Below are 21,357 nucleotides of genomic sequence, written 5' to 3'. Positions count from 1 at the left end.
GCCTACGTCAGTGCAGAGCAAGCGAGGGCCCAGCATCGCAGCCGGGCCTCTCAGAGCCTACGTCAGTGCAGAGCAAGCGAGGGCCCAGCATCGCAGCCGGGCCTCTCAGAGCCTACGTCAGTGCAGAGCATGCGAGGGCCCAGCATCGCAGCCAGGCCTCTCAGAGCCTACGTCAGTGCAGAGCAAGCGAGGGCCCAGCATCGCAGCCGGGCCTCTCGGAGCCTACGTCAGTGCAGAGCAAGCGAGGGCCCAGGATCGCAGCTGGGCCTCTCAGAGCCTACGTCAGTGCAGAGCAAGCGAGGGCCCAGCATCGCAGCCGGGCCTCTCGGAGCCTACGTCAGTGCAGAGCAAGCGAGGGCCCAGCATCGCAGCCGGGCCTCTCAGAGCCTACATCAGTGCAGAGCAAGCGAGGGCCCAGGATCGCAGCCGGGCCTCTCGGAGCCTACGTCAGTGCAGAGCAAGCGAGGGCCCAGGATCGCAGCCGGGCCTCTCAGAGCCTACGTCAGTGCAGAGCAAGCGAGGGCCCAGCATCGCAGCCGGGCCTCTCGGAGCCTACGTCAGTGCAGAGCAAGCGAGGGCCCAGCATCGCAGCCAGGCCTCTCAGAGCCTACGTCAGTGCAGAGCAAGCGAGGGCCCAGCATCGCAGCCGGGCCTCTCGGAGCCTACGTCAGTGCAGAGCAAGCGAGGGCCCAGCATCGCAGCCAGGCCTCTCAGAGCCTACGTCAGTGCAGAGCAAGCGAGGGCCCAGCATCGCAGCCGGGCCTCTCGGAGCCTACGTCAGTGCAGAGCAAGCGAGGGCCCAGCATCGCAGCCGGGCCTCTCAGAGCCTACGTCAGTGCAGAGCAAGCGAGGGCCCAGCATCGCAGCCGGGCCTCTCAGAGCCTACGTCAGTGCAGAGCAAGCGAGGGCCCAGCATCGCAGCCGGGCCTCTCGGAGCCTACGTCAGTGCAGAGCAAGCGAGGGCCCAGCATCGCAGCCGGGCCTCTCAGAGCCTACGTCAGTGCAGAGCAAGCGAGGGCCCAGGATCGCAGCCGGGCCTCTCGGAGCCTACGTCAGTGCAGAGCAAGCGAGGGCCCAGCATGGCAGCCAGGCCTCTCAGAGCCTACGTCAGTGCAGAGCAAGCGAGGGCCCAGCATCGCAGCCGGGCCTCTCGGAGCCTACGTCAGTGCAGAGCAAGCGAGGGCCCAGCATCGCAGCCGGGCCTCTCAGAGCCTACGTCAGTGCAGAGCAAGCGAGGGCCCAGCATCGCAGCCGGGCCTCTCGGAGCCTACGTCAGTGCAGAGCAAGCGAGGGCCCAGCATGGCAGCCAGGCCTCTCGGAGCCTACGTCAGTGCAGAGCAAGCGAGGGCCCAGCATCGCAGCCGGGCCTCTCGGAGCCTACGTCAGTGCAGAGCAAGCGAGGGCCCAGCATCGCAGCCGGGCCTCTCAGAGCCTACGTCAGTGCAGAGCAAGCGAGGGCCCAGCATCGCAGCCGGGCCTCTCGGAGCCTACGTCAGTGCAGAGCAAGCAAGGGCCCAGCATCGCAGCCGGGCCTCTCGGAGCCTACGTCAGTGCAGAGCAAGCGAGGGCCCAGCATCGCAGCCGGGCCTCTCAGAGCCTACGTCAGTGCAGAGCAAGCGAGGGCCCAGCATCGCAGCCGGGCCTCTCAGAGCCTACGTCAGTGCAGAGCAAGCGAGGGCCCAGCATCGCAGCCGGGCCTCTCGGAGCCTACGTCAGTGCAGAGCAAGCGAGGGCCCAGCATCGCAGCCGGGCCTCTCGGAGCCTACGTCAGTGCAGAGCAAGCGAGGGCCCAGCATCGCAGCCGGGCCTCTCGGAGCCTACGTCAGTGCAGAGCAAGCGAGGGCCCAGCATCGCAGCCAGGCCTCTCGGAGCCTACGTCAGTGCAGAGCAAGCGAGGGCCCAGCATCGCAGCCGGGCCTCTCAGAGCCTACGTCAGTGCAGAGCAAGCGAGGGCCCAGGATCGCAGCCGGGCCTCTCGGAGCCTACGTCAGTGCAGAGCAAGCAAGGGCCCAGCATCGCAGCCGGGCCTCTCGGAGCCTACGTCAGTGCAGAGCAAGCGAGGGCCCAGCATCGCAGCCGGGCCTCTCAGAGCCTACGTCAGTGCAGAGCAAGCGAGGGCCCAGCATCGCAGCCGGGCCTCTCGGAGCCTACGTCAGTGCAGAGCAAGCAAGGGCCCAGCATCGCAGCCGGGCCTCTCAGAGCCTACGTCAGTGCAGAGCAAGCGAGGGCCCAGCATCGCAGCCGGGCCTCTCAGAGCCTACGTCAGTGCAGAGCAAGCGAGGGCCCAGCATCGCAGCCGGGCCTCTCAGAGCCTACGTCAGTGCAGAGCAAGCGAGGGCCCAGCATCGCAGCCGGGCCTCTCGGAGCCTACGTCAGTGCAGGGCAAGCGAGGGCCCAGCATCGCAGCCGGGCCTCTCGGAGCCTACGTCAGTGCAGAGCAAGCGAGGGCCCAGCATCGCAGCCGGGCCTCTCGGAGCCTACGTCAGTGCAGAGCAAGCGAGGGCCCAGCATCGCAGCCGGGCCTCTCGGAGCCTACGTCAGTGCAGAGCAAGCGAGGGCCCAGCATCGCAGCCGGGCCTCTCGGAGCCTACGTCAGTGCAGAGCAAGCGAGGGCCCAGCATCGCAGCCGGGCCTCTCGGAGCCTACGTCAGTGCAGAGCAAGCGAGGGCCCAGCATCGCAGCCGGGCCTCTCGGAGCCTACGTCAGTGCAGAGCAAGCGAGGGCCCAGCATCGCAGCCGGGCCTCTCAGAGCCTACGTCAGTGCAGAGCAAGCGAGGGCCCAGCATCGCAGCCAGGCCTCTCGGGGCCTACGTCAGTGCAGAGCAAGCGAGGGCCCAGCATCGCAGCCGGGCCTCTCGGAGCCTACGTCAGTGCAGAGCAAGCAAGGGCCCAGCATCGCAGCCGGGCCTCTCGGAGCCTACGTCAGTGCAGAGCAAGCGAGGGCCCAGCATCGCAGCCGGGCCTCTCGGAGCCTACGTCAGTGCAGAGCAAGCGAGGGCCCAGCATCGCAGCCGGGCCTCTCAGAGCCTACGTCAGTGCAGAGCAAGCAAGGGCCCAGCATCGCAGCCAGGCCTCTCAGAGCCTACGTCAGTGCAGAGCAAGCGAGGGCCCAGCATCGCAGCCGGGCCTCTCGGAGCCTACGTCAGTGCAGAGCAAGCGAGGGCCCAGCATCGCAGCCGGGCCTCTCGGAGCCTACGTCAGTGCAGAGCAAGCGAGGGCCCAGCATCGCAGCCGGGCCTCTCGGAGCCTACGTCAGTGCAGAGCAAGCGAGGGCCCAGCATCGCAGCCGGGCCTCTCAGAGCCTACGTCAGTGCAGAGCAAGCGAGGGCCCAGCATCGCAGCCGGGCCTCTCAGAGCCTACGTCAGTGCAGAGCAAGCGAGGGCCCAGCATCGCAGCCGGGCCTCTCAGAGCCTACGTCAGTGCAGAGCAAGCAAGGGCCCAGCATCGCAGCCGGGCCTCTCAGAGCCTACGTCAGTGCAGGGCAAGCGAGGGCCCAGCATCGCAGCCGGGCCTCTCAGAGCCTACGTCAGTGCAGAGCAAGCAAGGGCCCAGCATCGCAGCCGGGCCTCTCAGAGCCTACGTCAGTGCAGAGCAAGCGAGGGCCCAGCATCGCAGCCGGGCCTCTCGGAGCCTACGTCAGTGCAGAGCAAGCGAGGGCCCATCATCGCAGCCGGGCCTCTCGGAGCCTACGTCAGTGCAGAGCAAGCGAGGGCCCAGCATGGCAGCCGGGCCTCTCGGAGCCTACGTCAGTGCAGAGCAAGCGAGGGCCCAGCATGGCAGCCGGGCCTCTCGGAGCCTACGTCAGTGCAGAGCAAGCGAGGGCCCAGCATGGCAGCCGGGCCTCTCGGAGCCTACGTCAGTGCAGAGCAAGCAAGGGCCCAGCATCGCAGCCGGGCCTCTCGGAGCCTACGTCAGTGCAGAGCAAGCGAGGGCCCAGCATCGCAGCCGGGCCTCTCGGAGCCTACGTCAGTGCAGAGCAAGCGAGGGCCCAGCATCGCAGCCGGGCCTCTCGGAGCCTACGTCAGTGCAGAGCAAGCGAGGGCCCAGCATCGCAGCCGGGCCTCTCAGAGCCTACGTCAGTGCAGAGCAAGCGAGGGCCCAGCATCGCAGCCGGGCCTCTCGGAGCCTACGTCAGTGCAGAGCAAGCGAGGGCCCAGCATGGCAGGCGGGCGCCTCGGGACCTCTCTCCTTAAGCGGGAGCCTCCGCGTCGGTCCGGGCCCACTGGGATGCTCGCCACTGGCTGGATCCCTGGACGACCCCTCCCTTACCAGGCCTGAGGACTGGGATTCTGAGCAGCTCTACAGCACGGCTGGGGCAGCGGGCGCGACCCTGGATTACGCAGACGTCCCTGCTGGCCAGCACAAGCCGCAGCACGTGCAGTCGGGAACCCAACCGCTCGCCCCTACGACAGCGTTTTAGGTGGGGTGGGCAATCATTTTGGGCTGGGGGCCACGTCAAAAAATTGTGAAGTGGCCCCGGGCCGTCCGGAAGGGGCGGGGCCTAAACCGGAAGGGGCAGGGCCCGGATGTCTCTGGGCTGCCCCGCTCCCAGACCATGATTGGTTGGGGGGGGGGCCCCTTTGCCTCCTCTTCCCACAAGGCACCCGTGCCCCTGACAGGTCCTCCACAGGCCAGATCTGCCCACCCCTGCTTCTAGGCCTGCAGCTCTGCTCAGCCCACAGAGCCAAAGGCTGCACAAGCTACACTGCCGAGCACCACCGGCTGCAGCGCCCCAGGAGCACATCCCAGCAGAACCCAGGCAGCCGCTCCCGCGAGATCGCCAGGGCTGTGCAGGGCAGAGGGCTAGGTAAGGAGAGGAGACCCCAGTCCCAACCGGCTCTCACATGGGATCTAGGCTTCAGCCCCCTTCTCCCTTCCAGCGGCTTTAAACCTTCGGTCAGCACTGGCACGCGCAGCTGGGCCTGCTCCCGGCATGCATTTGGCACTGAATTCCCAGCTTCCTTAGCAGGCCGCCTGCATGCCACGGCCCAGGCGCTCTCAGCAGCTGCTCCCAGCAGTTAGGAGAAGGAGGAGGAAGAGGAAGAGGACGAGGACCTGCATGGGGGGAGGGATAGCTCAGTGGTTTGAGCATTGGCCTGCTAAACCCAGAGTTGTGAGTTCAATCCTTGCGGAGCCCAGTTGGGGGCAAAAATTTGTCAGGGATGGTATTTGGTCCTGCTGTGAAGCCAGGGGACTAGACTCAACTTGATGACCTTTCAAGGTCCCTTCCAGCTCTAGGAGATAGACAACCTCCATTAATTTGAATTACACAGCAGGTGACAATAGCAGGCCACAGGCACATGGCATCTATCCACCCCAGACACTCACAGCTCCACCCCCACCCTGCAGGATCCTTCTGTGGCTAGAAAGCCCCTTTACACTGACAGGGGCTGTGGGCTGCTTTAACAGCTGATGCGTGACTAACCCAGTCACACAGGAAGGCCTCTAGCCCCGTAGGAGCAAGCCAGCTCTGCCCAACCCCTCTCTTCCCTGCATGCTCTGGACTGATGGAGCTGAGGAAATAACCAAAGGCTTGTATGCCCCCACTGCATTTGCAGCCAGGCTTGTGGCAGTGAACACGTAGGCAGGAGCGCATGAGCGATGCTGGAACGTGCACGTTCCTGCTGCCGCCAAGGAGCTAAATGTCAAAGTACCATTGGTAGATGTAAACGAACCGTGAGACAAATGGGGCAGTTTGCACTTCTCAAGGCTACTGATGAACTGTCCTGCCAAGGCGGCAGCAGCCGGCCTTGCTTTCACAGCGGGAGGGGGCTAGGGAGAAAACTGGAGCCAGACTGGTGCAAAATCCTGGGACAGGACCTGCACCCAATGCCACAGAATACACAGGCCCTGCCCTGCCCACTACACACACAGGCTACATCTACACTGGCCCCTTTTCCAGAAGGGGCATGTTAATTTCACCTGTAGTAGGAGGGAAAGTAGTAGGGAAAGCTGCGGGGGATTTAAATATCCCCCACAGCATTTAAATAAAAATGTCCACCCCTTTTTTCCGGCTTTTCCGGCTTTTAAAAAAGCCAGAAAAGAGCATCTACACTGGCCCCGATCCTCCGGAAAAAGCACCCTTTCCGGAGGCTCTTATTCCTTTGAAGTAGGAATAAGAGCCTCCGGAAAAGGGCGCTTTTTCCGGAGGATCGGGGCCAGTGTAGACGCTCTTTTCCGGCTTTTTTAAAAGCCAGAAAAAAGCGGCGGACATTTTTATTTAAATGCCGCGGGGGATATTTAAATCCCCTGCGGCTTTCCCTACTACGATAGGTGAAATTAACATGCCCCTTCCGGAAAAGGGGCCAGTGTAGACGAGCCCACAGAGCTGGAAACACTGCCCAGCCACCCCACCCACTAGGGGCAAACATGCAGGCTCACCCACCTCATAGCACCTGGCTACTTGTGGGATGCTGTGCCTCAGGGAGTCTTTCAGATCAGTTTCTGGCATGAAGTAAAGGAAGTGGCACATGCCCTTGAAACACTGGCCAGCTTCCAGGGGGGATGGTCTCCTGCTTTCTGCCCTCTCCCCCCACAACCCAATAGCCATTGAGCTGGTGCAATGTGCACACAAGAATATCTGCTGCTCCACTGCACCCCCCCCAGCCACAGGGGAGGGAGAACTACACAGAGCTAGCCGCAGATTCAGGAAGGCAGCTCAGACTCTGAGCTTATAAAAGGTCTTTGCACTCCTAAGGGCTGCACAAAAGCTGTGGCTACCCGGAAAGTTTTCGATCCAACAGGGGATAAGCACCCAGGTGGATTTTTGATTTTTGGTTCCAGCCCTGAGCGTGTGGGTCTTTAAGATGAATCTAAACTGCACGTGACTTTACTACACAGAATCTAAAGCACAAGGGGTGACTCCAATAGTAACACACGTCACCAATTTGGAGGAACAGATCACAAAACAATTCACAGGCGCTGGGGCCCTGACACAAGAGGGCCCCTCACCACGTTCACAAGCGGGAGGAAGCGGATTTGCAACCAAGCTCCAGTACTAGGAATTTCTTCCGTAAGCGCAGCTGCTCTCTTGGTGGAGTTGTCCTAACAAGCTGTAAAGCTCCACCCCTTTGTGTGTGTGAACAGATCACTAGGATATAAACCTCCAGTCCACGCAGACCTTGAATCCTGCACCCAGTTCTAGTCACTCCAGCTCAAAAAGGACACAGTGGAAGTGGACACGGTTAGCAGGGAGGGACACAGACGTTGGAGGCTACGGCGTGGTTTCCACACAAGGAAAGATTAAAAAGACACAGACTGCTCTGAGCAGTCTGCACTGGCCCTTCTGCAACAGGGCTGTGCCCGGAGGGAGCAGCGCAGTATCCCCGCCAGAGGCGCTGATTTCTCACACGAGAGTCCGGGTTCAAGCGGCCCGTGCAGACAGGTCTAGACGCAGCCCCGGGCTGGAAAGGGGCTGATGCCGGATCCCCCACTGGTCCGGCCCCACGGAGCCCAGGATGAACCAGCCCACGGACAGGACCCCCCGCGGCCCGGGGGAGCAGAGGACGGAGGCTCTTGGCGGACTAAGGAAGCGGCGAGACCCCCCCCCCGCCCGGCCCGGACTCGCCCGCGGGTCCGACGCGTTTCCGGCCCCAGGCCCCCGGGAGCGGCCCCGCTGCTGCGCGGGGCCCGGCGGGGGGGGGCCCGGGACCGGGTCTCGGCGGGGGGGGGGCGCCCCGGGACCGGGTCTCGGCGGGGGGGGGCCGTGGGGAGGCGGCGCAGGGCCCGGGGGAGCCTCGAGCCGCGTTACGGGCCCGGCCCAGGACACACGCGGGGGGGGGGGGGAGATGCCGAGCCCCCCCCGACCCCTCTGCATTTACCGGCGACGGCTTCGCCTCCACTTCCGGCTCCGGCATTCGCGATCACGTGACGCCGGCTCGCCACCTGACTCGCGGCCCGGAAGCGCGTCACGGGGGGGAGGGGGAACTCCCGGCGTGCCCCGCGACCGCCGCATACTGCCGCTCCCAGAATGCATCGCGTGCTCGCCCCGGGCTGTGCGTTGGCTAAGATGGCGGCGGTGGAGCACGTCGTGGCGGACGCGGGGGCCTTTCTGCGCGGGGCGCCGCTGCAGGTAGAGCGGGGGGGCGGAGACCCTGCGGCAGGGAGTTCCGCGGGCCCCGGCCCTCGGGCAGCCCCAGGGCGGGGGGGCCCCCCGCCCTCACCAGCGGCGCCCGGAGAAAGGGGGGGTCCTGCAACTGGCTGCGGCACCCCCCGACCCTGAGTCACGTCGCTCGCGAGGGGCGGAGCTGGGGGGGCGCAGCCGCAGACCTGCCAGGCGTCATGTGACTGCCCCCCCCCCCCCCCCCGCCAGTCGCCCGAGCCCTCAGGGACTCTTCGCCCGTGGCTGCTCCCCCCCCCCCCCCCCCACGAACCGACACGCGAAGGGCCCTTCCCTCTCCTCCCAGGGCAGCTGCTTCGGGGGGCCTTGGCCGGGAAAGGGCCTCTCCCCCCCCCCCCGTCACCTTTTGTCCACGTGTTGGTTGAAAAATCAAAGAATTTGAATAGTTCCTCAGTAATTCAGGCGGGTTGAGGGCCGAGTGCCCTTTGCAAAAGCCCTGCTGGCCCTTCCCAACAAATCCTGTTCCGCGAGGGGTCTGAGCATTTTGGTTTTTTTTTTATTATAGTTTCAACCAGTTCGCCTGGTGCGGAAGTCAGAGTTAGCGACCAGCGATTGCCGGGATTTCCTGTGGCGCCTTCTTTTAAAATGGGCATCATGATAATTGTTCTCTAGTGACCTGTTCCAGAAGCTGATTTGAGCAGTAGGTTACATGCCATAGAAAATAGCTTTGTAATTGCATATTTTAGAGAAATGTTCATATTTCATACTATCTGGCCCTACTTACTGCTGAATTTATCTCAGAACTTCTTTTCTATCAGCACGTCAATCTGGAACAATTCCTCTGACTTATCACCTACAAATAATAGCTCAAGTGTGAGAATCTGCCTCATGTTCTCTGCAGCAAAGGCTGATGCAAATAATTCATTTAGCTTCTCCAGAACGGCCTTATCTTGCCTAAGTCATCCAGTGACCCCACTAATAACTGTAGAGCAGGGAAGCCAGGTTTTTGCCTGCCCTGGGAGCCCCTTTCCCAGCAGGATGGTGGGAGGGTGTTGTTATGAGTGCTCTTGTCTCAGTGTCTGGCTCCACGGTGATGGGCGTTGTGTATGGAGCTGCTTTTGGATCACACCAGGCTGGCTACGGAACTGGGCATCCCCAGGTCCTTTCTGGTCTTGGTCATTTGTCTTTTAGTTCCCAGTAGCAGAAATTCTTGTGTTTCTCGTACACCAGGACTTCGGCAGAAACGTTTACACAATTAAGGAGGTGGTGAGTGAAATCCGGGACAAGGAGACCAGGAGGCGACTGGCCGTGCTGCCCTATGAGCTTCACTTCAAACAGCCCTTCCCTGAGTATGTTAAACTAGGTAAGTGAGCTGGCCTCATGGGCACCTGGCAGAGCACTACGGCAGCTGCCCACAGCCAACTCCAGTGGCCTTCCTGCCAGGGCCGGTACTCGCACGGCTTTACTCACAACAGCTGTGCTCGTTGTAGTTTGTCTACTCTGGATTCTATGAAGCACAGGTCAAGGTGAAAGTCCCATTCCTTTATTTAGCTCCTGCTCCTGCGAGAGAAACAAACCATTGTGTCGGCTTGACAAAGCCCTGGCTGGGTTGATTTAGTTGGGATTGGTCCTGCCTAGAGCAGGGGGCTGGACTTGATGACCTTCTGAGGTCTCTTCCAGCTCTATGGTTCTGTGATTGTAAGTATCAAACGTGCTCTCACCATTAGTGCTATGAATTTGCTCCCTAGCTTAGCGCAATAGTTTTTACTTTGGCTTCTAATCAGGTTTGCTTCCTAGTTCTTGGGACATAGGACAAGGCTGTGATTTCTGGGGGGAAAGTTCACGGAGAGGAGGATAGCGTTCAAATAAAACTGTTTTGGGGGAATGAATCTTTGATCTGCTTATCCCATTGCTACTAAAACCTACCTCTTAACCTTACTGTCATTAGTCAAGAGAAAGTGACACTACCTCTGGATTCTGCGCTCTTTAAGAGAGCAGCACCCCTCCCCCCCTTTACGTACAGCTAGCCATGGACCAGAAGAAAAGACCTGAGGAAGAGATTTAAAGAGAAAATGCCCTTAGGAATTGAGGGTTTGGGGAAGAATTCTCAATAGACGGGAGTGTTCAAAGAAAAGAACAGCCTATTTAGGTACCCCAAGTCCCCCCGCTGTATTCATATATTTCTAGGAGGCCTCCCTAAGAGCCGTGTGTCTGCAAACCGTCGGACTCAGGCAGGACTCCCCCCCGTGACCACACACTCACTTTGTTACAGTGACAGAATTCTCAAAAAAGACAGGCGACTACCCCAGCCTGTCAGCCACAGATCTCCAGGTGCTAGCCCTGACCTACCAGCTGGAGGCAGAGACCGTTGGAGTGGCTCATCTGAAGACAGAACCAGAAAAAAAGGTAAACTCCCTTGAGTGACGCATCCAGGCTTCTGCCATGGTGCTGGGTGGATGAATGGGCGGGTCACACGTTTCGTGGGGAGGTACAATGCTGGGGGGGAGGAGCTTAATTCCAATTCTTGGTGTAAAATTTGGGCTGAATCTATTTTTGTGACTTGGTGCCATGTCACATGACCCTTTGTCTGGTCTCCAAAAAGCACTTCTGGGTAGCCGAGAAATTTGAAAAACAAATAATTGAAAAGAAGCATCTGGCTGCAATAAAGAATGTAGGTAAAACATTAGCTCTGAAACACTTGCGTTAAAAGAATTGTACAGCTGCACGGCCGTAGTCACCTCGCCCCGTTCCCCCCTCAAAATAAATCCAGTCTCTCTAAAATGCACAGCACAGAAAGTACAATACTGCGTGATGCGTGTAAACAGCTGTCAGTCAATACACTAGGTAAATGTGTGTGACTGCAAGGTAGGGTCTGTCACTTCTTACGAACACCTCATGGGTGAGATCTGCAACATAAAAGGGTTCTAAAGCCCCACGTTTGGCCCAGTGCAGATTCTTTAGTGCAGGTGCTGCAGAACCCCACTGTAAGGCTGCGTTCCCAGCCAGCCGGCCAAGCCCCTCTGCCTCCAACACTCAGCAATAGTGCTGAGGGGGGAAGGATGTTAGGGGCAGAGCTGTGACCTTGCAAGGACTCTGAGCAGCATTGCCACCTGCTGGGCAGCCTCCCTGGCTGCCCTAACTCTGGTGGCCCTGTGGGATTTGATTTCTGCTGGGAACCGCTCCATCCCCAGAGCCGGGGAGGCATAAAGGCAGCGCAAGCCCCATGCACTCCCCTCACCTGGATGTGGCCCAGCTTAGGAAACCAGTTCCCCCGCAAAGTAAGCATGTAGGGTGAGATCCTGGGGACTGAACCATGCTTGGGGGGGCCCGTTTTAGCCATGAGTTGAAGTGTAATCATCCGCCAGCTGTTCAGCATCTTCCACTCGGTTTGGAAAGCCAGTCCAGTCAACTCAGCTCCATGGCTGGAGGGGTTCTGGAGAGATGCCCCAGGCCGTCCCGGTGTTCTGGCCTGGGAACTAGCCCAGGCCGGTCCGGGTCTGGAGTTCTGCTTTGCCTGCTAACCCCATTGCTGCTCTTAATCCCCCGCAGGTTCAGCTGAGCTCCACCATCCGGCATCCAGAGGCGCCTGTGAATATCGCTGGGTTCCACCTGCCATCCAAGGTACCTGTTTGCATGCGCCGGGATAACCCTCTGGGGGTCCTCCAGGGGAAGGTGCTAGCAGGGGGAAAAGAGCCTTCCACGCCCACAAAGGCTCATTTCCGGTGAGGTTGCCTGAGAGCGTTGTATCCCGGGAAACTGAGGCAGGGGGTGTTTCATCACAGGCAGTGTCAGGACAGGAGTGGAGCTCGCAGAACCTGGCCCTGCGAACGGTTACAGGGTTGCCTGTGCTGGCCTCCTCCCTTCATGCTCTCGCTTCTCTTCCAGGGCCTCCCGGCTCCTTGGGAGTGTCCCATCGTTCTGCACGTTAATCCTCTGTCCCCACTGCCTGTCTAGGATCAAGCAGTCAGGCCTGGGCACCAAGGAGGCAGCGGCAGCCCCAGGCTCTGGGGATGTCCCAGCAGTCTAGTAACTTTGTTGTATTTGTTCTCCCCCAGTCCCAGCGCCTGGAGGCGGATGCGTGCGTGTCCACCTCGGCAAGCCGCCCGCGGGCAGCAGAGGACAGCCCCGAGTTCGGGGCCTTCCTGTACTGGAGGAACCCTCTGCCCAGCATCGAAGAGGACCTGCAGGAGCTTCTGGTGAGAGGCAGTCAGGGCTCTTGAATTCCCTTGTCTTTCCCCAGCTCGTTTCAGCTGGATTCTCTCCCTGGCTTGCGGGTGTTCGGTTGGCGCCCCCTCCTTGGGCGGCACTCCCCTCTCCTGCCTGCGTGCTGCATGGGACGCCTCTGACAGCATCTCTCGCCCTGCAGAAAGCTCACACCGTTTCCCTGAGCCCCGAGGTCCCAGCGACATTGCCGCCTGGGATGGATCAGGAGAGCGCTGGGGAGGAGGGAAGTGACGGGGACAGCGACGACGGAGAAGGCTGGATAACGCCCGACAACATCAAACGGATCCAGCAGGGGATGGGGCATTGCGATGCTCCTGCCAACGTGCAGGTCGGCTGCGTGACCACAGACTTTGCCATGCAGGTAAGGAAGGGCTGGGGGACTGTAGTTCTGCCCTAGAGGGACGGGGGCCAAAGCACAGGGCAGGACATCATTGAGCACGTCCACACCAGCCAAGTCTCCCAGACGCGATCGCAGCATGAGAAGCAAAGCGCCTTGGTCTGAAACTGGCTCGAAGAGAGACCAGGCAGGAACCAAGGGGCAGTTGTTAACCTGGCGTCCCCAGCACGTAGAGGAACGGCAGAGGGGTGTGCACCAGCGGCCCTGTACGACAGAAAAGGGGCGAACCGAGGGGCTCGCCTCCCTGCAGGTGGCGTTTCTGTCTGCCCTGGAGAAGAGATGGGCCCCACCAAGCTAGGTCAATGGAGTCAGTAGCTGGTGTTGGGGCATAAACTGACCTAACGAATAGGGTTAGGAAGAGCCTCCCCCTCCCTGCCGCGGGCAGCGTATTGCACGCGTGCCCACCACCACGAGTCTTGCTGCACTAGGCACTGGCCTCAGAGGTTGCTGGCCGAGGTGGGCCCTGGTCGGACCCCGTGAGCCATTCAGTCCACAGGGGTAACGACTCCAAGGTGGCAGTCAGTGTCTATGGCCGTCCTGGAGAGCAGTAACGTCTCTCCCTGCTTTGGCCGCACAGCTCCTCTTGCAACTGGCTTTAGGCCGTCCCCGCAGCTGGTTCCATGTCAGGCCCACGATCCACACCTGGGTTTGCTACAGTTCTGGCGACTTGCCTTGTTGTTTGGTGCGTCTGCAGGTTCCTCCTTCACACTTTTCTCCGTGCTTGTTCCTTCTTGCAGAACGTTCTGCTCCAGCTGGGTCTCCACGTGCTGGCAACGAACGGCATGCTGATCCAGCAGGCCAGAAGCTACATCTTACGCTGTCATGGCTGCTTCAAGTACGTGTCACGAGCACGGGGCAGGGAGCTGCCTGGGAGCTGATGCTTAGTAGGGATGTAAAATCCAGATTCATTGGTTAACCATTAGGTTAACTGGTTAACCAACTAAGTGGGATCTCAGCTGGAGCAGCCTGCAAGTTCCCTCTCCCAGCTGGGACTGCCACTTGCCGCAGGCCAGAGCTGCTCCCAGGCATCTGGTAAGGGTGATGTTAACCAGTTACCCAGTCACATCCCTAGTGCTGAGCCAGCTGAATGGGGCAATAGGAAGGTTAAACGATTCAGCTGCGTGTAGAGAGCTTGCCAGGAGAACTCAGCCCAGGCGTCACCTCCCGAGCAGCGAAGGGGGGTATTTTGGTGGCTAAACGCCTGTCGTGAATTAAGTGGGGACTGAACAGACTCATTCAGCTTGCAGCCTAAGCAATGAAAAGCAGGTGCACGAAGCCAGCGCATCACCTAGCTCCAGGGACTTTCCTCCTTCTGGATCCTGTGCTCAGAGCCTTGCTCCACCCTCAGTGGGGTCGGGACTTGGAGCCCATCTGGGCTGGGTGCTCGACTCCTGCAAGGGGGCGCCCCACGCTGTGATACTGGAACCTTGACCCACTTCTGTTTTCTAGGACGACGTCCGACATGACTAGGGTCTTCTGTCCGCACTGTGGCAACAAGACGCTGAAAAAGGTGGCCGTGAGCCTGGGCGCTGACGGCACCCTCCACATGCACTTCTCCCGCAACCCCAAGGTGCTGAACACACGCGGGCTCCGGGTGAGTAGGTCGTCCGTCGCGCAGAGGCACAGCACTCTTGGGACGCGCTTTTCACCCCCCTTTTGGGGATCCCAATTGGAGCTTGATTTCAGGTAGTTTGTTGAGCAGATACATTTATTAACTGCTGCCCGCTAGGCCGTCTGCATTTACAGACACTTTCTGGCTTGCGTTTAGACTCTGTAGATTTGTAGATTTGCCTGAAAAGGGGGCACACTAGCTTTTACCAGAGTTCTGATTACTTGTGATGTAAGTCCTGCTCCCACAACAGCAACCTGAGAGAGAAAACGCAACCTGGTGTGGCTCTTGAAGCCCTCATAGGATTTTAATTTACAGTTTTTACCCTTTACACTATACTTTGCATGTCATGGGAAAATGCACCTTCCTTGTACTTTGCTGTAACGTTACTTTAGTCGTATTAATTTATAGAGGGTGTAACTTTTTATGTTCATGAAGTTTTCCTGGACTTTTATTAAAGTGATGCTCTGATTACCTAGAGCCATCTTAAGGCTCGGGGGGCCTACCATTGCCTTTTCTCCTTCATTATTTTACTATAGCTCTTATTGACTGTAGTTACCAAAACCAAGAAATCCAGAATCTTTTCCCATTGAATCTCTCCCCATTTTCCCGGCTCTGGCTGCCTCTTGTACCAGCCACAGCTTGGTCTCTAAAAAGATATTGAACTTTAGAAAGTACTGAGGTATCTTAAGGGTTAAATGCTAAATACCAAAAGCAAAGCAACACTAGTTACCTGTGTCTGGCAAAAAGTGTTTTGTCAGTTTTACAACTTTTAATGAAATGGCCTTATTAAAAACCAAACCAGTCACTTTGAGCCTACAAAGCAGGGTTTTTCACAAACCTATAAAACAGGAGTCCTGGACCCTAAAACCTCACCTATTTACACTGTATATATACACGGACACACGTGTGCATACATTCTCTTAAGATTTCTTGCACAGTTTCTACGTAGCTGTACAAAGATTACATTCCCTTTTATTCATTTGGGGTAGTTAAGTTCCAATAGAAACCCCTTACCTTCTTTTAGCAAATTTGATTAAAGTGTCCATAATCAAATTACCAGATTTTTGGGGGGGAGGTGGTGGGGGGAGTTAGATTATTTATAGATGTGTTTTTGGAAAAGGGCCCATTTTTCCTTTAGATTGGCTGCAAAGAAACCAAGAATTCTTTTCTTTTTTAACATTTTTACAACAATTTTAAATGCTCGATTCCCTCCAGACTCTGCAGGATTGACTTCATTCTTTTCCCTTAAAGCCCTTGCTTTTCTCCCAAAATACAAACTTCATCAGTTCAGATATTACCATTCCAAGGAGCTGAATTTCCAGTGCTTGTACTTGTGGCTTCTCCTTACTCCTGCCACAGTGCCCTCAATCTCTCTCTTGCTTGCTTATTCTGGGCCTGATCCCGTTTTCCTTGCAGGCCTGCCCCTTTCCGTGGACTCTGTTCCACTGCCAAGTTAGCAAGGAAGGAGAACTCCCCAACTAACCCCCACACCTCCTGGTCCTTTTCTTAAACACTTCCAAATGTCTCTGTTCAGCCGCTTCCATCTAGTTTGCCCAAATAACTGTTGGGACTTAGCAATATTTCTTCCTATTGTCCATTCTCCTAAAGACCCTGCCTAGCAGGGTACAGAGAAGAAGCTTAGCTTGTTTCTGTGAGCTCGGGCCCGCTACACCCGAGGAAATAACCATGTCACACAATTCCCCCAGCACGTGGTGTGGAGAGGAATGCTAAACCTTTCTCCCTTGCTCAGCCCTGCTGTGACTGAGGGTATGTGAACCTTGGACAATACCCCCCCCCCCCCACACACACACACACACCCCGAGCAAAGGTGGTGGAAGCAAAGAAATCTAATCCCTCTCCCTGTTTCCTGGTAGCTCTGCGACCAGGGGTGCACACACCTGAATGATCGATCAGTTTTTACATAGTCCAGCTGTCAGTTATCATATTTCAAGGCCTTAAGCAAAATTATCGATCACCACAGTGAATACCTTCCCCCGCTACCATTTCTCCAGAAAAACGTTACTCTTAAAAGAAGCACCCTGGATCTTTTCTAGGGGAAAAGGCAATGCGCTGCGTTGCTTGAGAATACAAAGGGAAGAGAGCATATGCATTCACACGCATGGCTCAAGTCAGTCTTACTGGCCAGGCAGAACTGACCGAGTGAGGAGTCGGGTTCTTGTTGATGGCGATTCATGTCAGTTTCCATTGGAGTCTGTGGGCTTTGCGGTGTCATGCTGCAGTCCTCCGTCATTAGGAGGTGTTAGTCTATGTTGTGGTGTCCAGAGTTACCCTTGATGGCGAGTGTCAGGCTGCCCAGCGGGGTGTCTCCTTCTCGGGTAGGCTCTGCCTGTCTCCAGGGTCCGTCAATGCTGCCAGTTCCATTCAGCCTCAGACACAATGGCTGTTTCCTGGTTCTTCTAGATTCCCACTTCTTGACCACGTGGGCGCATGTGAGGGCTGTCCCACTCACGCCACACAACTGGGCAGAGTCTCAGACACGATTAATAGGCGCTAGCAGACACAACTTACTTTGCAATGCAGACATGAGGTGCAGCTTGATCTGTAAAGCCAACAGGGAGCAGTAACGTTACCCAATCGTGAGAGACGGGCAAACAGCAGCCGAAGGTACGAGCAGGTCGTTGTACGGCACACTGATAGGCTTGTACCCGGTACTAAATTACACTTGGGCTACACGCTGCCTGCTCTGCTGTCGCGCCAGCCTAGTGCCGCCAGCACAGGGCCTGTCTGGTTAATGGCTCAGGGCCCCCAGCTCAGAGGCCTGCTGGGGATGGTTTTGCTGGTGCTCTGCTTTGTTGACAGGGAAGGAGTTTCTCAGATTAAACCAGCAGGGATCACTGTGATCATCTGGCTTGGCCCTCTGCGTAACGGAGCCTGTAGGGCAGTGGTCCCCTACCTTTTGGGGCCGCCCGTGTGCTGCGTGCCCAGGGCAGGGGCCGTCCATGCGCCCGGGGCCGGCAACACGCATGTGCCGGGGGCAGGGGCCCAGATCATGCGGTGGGCACCACGTTGGGGACCACTGCCGTAGGGTTTTCCTGAACTAATTCCCGCCCAGTCACAGTGGTGGAATTAGAGCTCGTCTTTCAGAAAAACAGCTGGGCTGGCTAGGAACGCTGCCCGTGCTGGATAATCCACGGGTGCTATTGCAGTGACTGGTTACCCTCACTTAGTTCTGGCCCGCGTTTGTCTAGCTTCACCTTCCAGCCATCGTCTGGTAGCTAGAGCCCCAGCTGCGGTTTTGCTGCTGTAGGTAGGTGCCTAGATGCATCCGGGCTGCATGAGGCTAGTTGGGGAGGAGTTCCTGGGCAGAACCAGCCTCTGTCTGGGGCTTTGCAAGGGTCTCTGCTCCGTAACACCTCTTCCTTTCTCTCTCAGTACTCCCTGCCCACTCCCCAAGGGGGGAAACACGCCAGCAACCCCCACTTGTCCGAGGACCAGCACTTCCCTCAGCAGCGGCTTTCCCGGAAGGCAAGGCAGAAAACCAACGTCTTTGACCCGGATTACATCGCAGGGGTTTCTCCCTTCGCGGAAAACGACATCTATAGCCGGGCGGCTCACCTGCAGATCCGGGACGCAGCGCTGGGGGCAGGCCGGCGGCGCATGAACCCCAACGCTGCGACCAAGAAGTTTGTGAAGAAGCGATGAAGGGAGGGGCCCTGCTGTGAGCTGGCTGCCTCCGAGGGAAGCCGTTGCCTCAGGACAATAAGCAGTGTCATGTGGTCGTGTCTGATCCCGGGAGGAGGGGGAGAATTGTCGCAGGGCGTCCCAGTGTTGTTCCAAAGCTTCCTGCGCTGCCTGGCTTGGGGGGGCTGTTGGCTCAGCTGGCTGGCTAAGGAGCCCAGCAATGCCTGCGGGCAGCCTGGGAGGTGCACGTTGTCCTTGTGGACTCCCCACTGGCCCTGAGGCTCCAGCCCGCTGGTCGGGGAGCGCAGGGCCCTGGACGCGCTGCAGGAGGCGGCCACGTGCTGTTCACTGCTCCTGCCCCGCGGGGAGCAGCAGCAAAGGCGCCGTTAGCGATGACGGCTTCTCTGGGTGCTGCCGCCCCACCCCCCACTTCTGTCTAACTGCAACTACAACGGCTCTTAGGGCAGTTTGTGGTGCATGTGGCCCTGGGCCTCGGGTAGCCCGTGGCCACCGCCCCTCGGGCCATGCCCTGGCAGAGAGAGGAGCAGAGTTTGCACCATCTCCTGGGGCCTGACAGCGCCGCAGCAGCCTGACTCCAGCGCCCGGGTGGAGTCTGTTCCTTCATGTTTTGACTTGGCTAACAAACCCCTCAAGGTGAATGCTCAGCAATTGGGCCCTGTTAACGCTGCAGGAGCAGACAGCTGCCCCCGCGCCAGAACCTGGGTTAGAAGCCATCCGCTCCGTCCCCCAACAGCTGCCTGTGAGTTAGGCGGCAGAGGGAAGGCAGGCGGCTCCTGTTTCTGCTGCAGGGGACCGGCGTGAGCAGTCTGGGAACACTGGCAATAGACCCGGACTGTTTGTGTAACTCCCAGGGGAGTAGCCCCAAAAGCCCCTGCCCCAATGAGAAACCTGCGGGTGCTGCTCTAGTGTCAGCTCTCCTCGCCCCCATTCTGTTTGCCACCCAGCTGTTCTCAGGCTGCTGGTAGCCCCTGCGTTGCCTGGCAGGTTCACACACGGCGTCGTCCAGTCCCTGCCTCACCTGAAGCATCCCCCTGTGGCCACGCAGGGTCTTTCCCTGGGTGGCTGTCCCCGCCCGGCGACACACACAGACGGACGTGCTCCCGGCGGCCGGCAGCTCTGCTGTAACAGCACTAACTGGGAGCAAACACACGGACGGGTATTAACAGCTCCAGTGTGAGCAGGGATAAGAGCAGCACCAGGCATAGACACACACAAAGCTGTAACAGCCAGGCTGAGCGCTTGACAAACGTGCCCTGCAGTGCTGTTAGCCAGCCCCTGCATGACCCCACCTTCCTTCTTGTGACCCCAGACCCCGTTACTTCTAGGGGCAGGACTAAAACGGCTCCTCGGTCCTTCCTCAGAGACCCCCTAGGTCCTGTGAAGTGGGAACAGCTGAATAGACAGAGTAGGTCTGGCAGAAACGCCTGTTATCAGCTGTGCCTTGGGGCATTATTTGAAACACGGCTCGTGGCTGCATGACCAGCGTGTCCCCAGGGTCCATGTCAGACCTTACAGGACGCGATGGCTGAGTCCCAGGAGCTGGGGTGCAAGGTGTAGCACGTCCAGCAGGCCCGACGGGAGTAGCTCCTGTAGAACAGCGAGGGGGGGGCCCTGAGGGTCACCAAGACCTCTCCATGCCCTTAGGCCGGCGAAGTAGCTGCCAGCCTAGGCAGCAGCAGGAAATCCTCGGGTGCCTGGCTCCACGTGCTCCCAGGGCTGTGGCCTGTTTCTGGGAGCTCGCTGCTGCCTGAGATCAGGCCCCCTGGAGGTGGCCTGCAAGCCAGCCCAGAAGCACCTTAGGCTGTGTGGCAGGACAGGCCTCCCTTAGCTGGAGAACACTCCCCTGCCCCGTATTTCTGCAGGGAGGGGGATGGTTTCCAGTTAGAGGGCTGCTGGGCAGCTGTTTGCCTCCGTGGCTTCAGCTGCCGCTGATGGAATTCCCTGCAAGGAACTCAGCGAGCGTGGCCTCCCACCCATCAGAGGGGCGGCGCTCGCGGCTCTGCTGCCAGTAGAAGCCTGGGGAGGAGGAAGCCAGCAAATACCTTGAGCGAAGGGGCTTGTGCTGCGCTGGAATCTCAGCCAGAGGCTCCGGTGCCCCGTCGGTATTTTAGATCCGAAGGAGCGGTCGCTTCAGTGGGGCTGCTGCCTGCTGGGAAGGCGCAGCCCGGAGAGGAACAGGAGGAGCCGCTGTACTGTCTTCCCTCACAGCCCGGGGCGGGGCTCCTAAGGGCCCCCCCCCCGTTCAGACGCAGCCAGAGGCGCTTTGCCAAACCGCTCAGGGAAAGGCAGCGCAGGAGTCGCTAGGGCTCCAGAGGCAGGGAAGCTACGTTGAGGCCAGAACCCGGCCCCCCCACGGCCCGTCAGCTCACCAGGGCAGCTGTCTGCAAGCAAACCCCGTGTGCCGCTAGCTAACTGCCCGGCTGCACGTGCCCGCAGACCAGGCCCCACGGCCCTGGTCAGCCGGGAGCAAGGACGCAAGGGTTTGGAGGTCGCGGAGGCCTAGCTCTCCCTGCTCGACAGGGCCAGTGCAGAAGCTCTGCTCCAGGGGTCAGCAAAGATGGTTTCCAGTGGCACGCGCAATGAACAGCCTCCCCACAACGGGGCGCCCGTGCTGGCAATTCAGCATCACGCGCCCTGCAAGCTTGGAACCAGCACCGGCTTCCTGCCAGCGGGGCGAGGCTCTGGTCCAGACGTGGCTTGCAGAGAAGCATGCGCTCTGCTCCTCCCCACAGCAGCATGTCTGCTGCCTTAGCCACCTTCCCTCCCCCCATACTCCGGGGAGGCCTCCTGCCTGAGAGCCCAGGGCTGGGGCCCAAGCAGGATGCTCAGTGGGGAGAGCCCCAGGCAGGCGGGTACGCTGGGGCACGCTGCTTCTGAAAGGCGGCCGGCCCCTGCTCTAATCTGGTCGCATGGCCGGGTGGCCGTTGTTAGAATAGAAGGGCTCTACCTGGAACGAGCTCTAGGCTGAGGAATTATCTGTAAGCCGGCCCTAGCTCAGTTTCCCTGCCCTGTGTTTTCTTTGTGAGCTGCTTTGTCTCCTTTGCTGCTTCTTTGACCACTTAAAATAAACTTAAAGCTCTAAACGTGTTTCGAGGCTTTTTGGCCACATCAGGCTCCCGCCCACTGATGCCATCTTTAATGGCCACGTTGGACGGCTCCCCTGCCCAGGGCAGGGCAGGGCAGGGAGCCAGGAGGGGAGGGCTGTTTTTGGAGCGCGGGGGTGGCTTGGAGTCACGGTGGGGGAGAGCCTCATGCATCTCGTGAGCTGTGGCTTGGCCATGGCTGTGCGAGACCTTTTTAGCCTGGGTGCAGCCCTTCGCTCCCCGCTCCAGGCCTGGCTCTTTTCCTGAGTGGTTTTAAGTATTTTGGGTGGGGAGGAGGGTGAAGCAAAATGTAGACGG

At 59.0% G+C, this 21,357-nt stretch overlaps 2 protein-coding genes across 2 annotated transcripts in view; one reads left to right on the top strand and one right to left on the bottom strand.

The window, feature by feature from the left end:
- Positions 1 to 7,949, bottom strand: part of WWP2 (WW domain containing E3 ubiquitin protein ligase 2) — a 75,664-nt gene extending 67,715 nt beyond the window's left edge. Inside the window, exon 1 of the mRNA XM_075939767.2 lies at positions 7,822 to 7,949. Coding sequence (XP_075795882.2) covers positions 7,822 to 7,857 — 36 coding nt within the window. The 5' untranslated portion in view covers positions 7,858 to 7,949. The remainder of the gene's footprint in view (positions 1 to 7,821) is intronic.
- On the top strand, positions 7,929 to 21,039 carry NOB1 (NIN1 (RPN12) binding protein 1 homolog). Its single transcript, XM_075939768.2, has 9 exons — positions 7,929 to 8,072; positions 9,291 to 9,423; positions 10,333 to 10,466; positions 11,610 to 11,681; positions 12,116 to 12,256; positions 12,427 to 12,645; positions 13,419 to 13,516; positions 14,131 to 14,275; positions 17,687 to 21,039. Exons 1-9 carry the CDS (start codon positions 7,971 to 7,973, stop codon positions 17,954 to 17,956), a joined length of 1,314 nt encoding a protein of 437 aa, XP_075795883.2. The 5' UTR covers positions 7,929 to 7,970; the 3' UTR covers positions 17,957 to 21,039.
- Positions 21,040 to 21,357: the final 318 nt, after the last annotated feature.

This window comes from Pelodiscus sinensis, chromosome 12, assembly GCF_052426305.1.
Source record: "Pelodiscus sinensis isolate ZL-2025 chromosome 12, ASM5242630v1, whole genome shotgun sequence".
Taxonomy (NCBI): Eukaryota; Metazoa; Chordata; order Testudines; family Trionychidae; genus Pelodiscus; species Pelodiscus sinensis.
This window is presented reverse-complemented; position numbering and strand designations above follow the sequence as displayed.

Excerpts from the sequence above, each read along its gene's own strand:
- NOB1 (XM_075939768.2), top strand. The coding sequence starts at position 7,971 with ATGCATCGCGTGCTCGCCCCGGGCTGTGCGTTGGCTAAGATGGCGGCG. Across the intron at positions 8,073-9,290 it reads TGCGCGGGGCGCCGCTGCAG|GACTTCGGCAGAAACGTTTA; the intron begins GTAGAGCGGGGG and ends CTCGTACACCAG. Across the intron at positions 9,424-10,332 it reads CCCTGAGTATGTTAAACTAG|TGACAGAATTCTCAAAAAAG; the intron begins GTAAGTGAGCTG and ends ACTTTGTTACAG.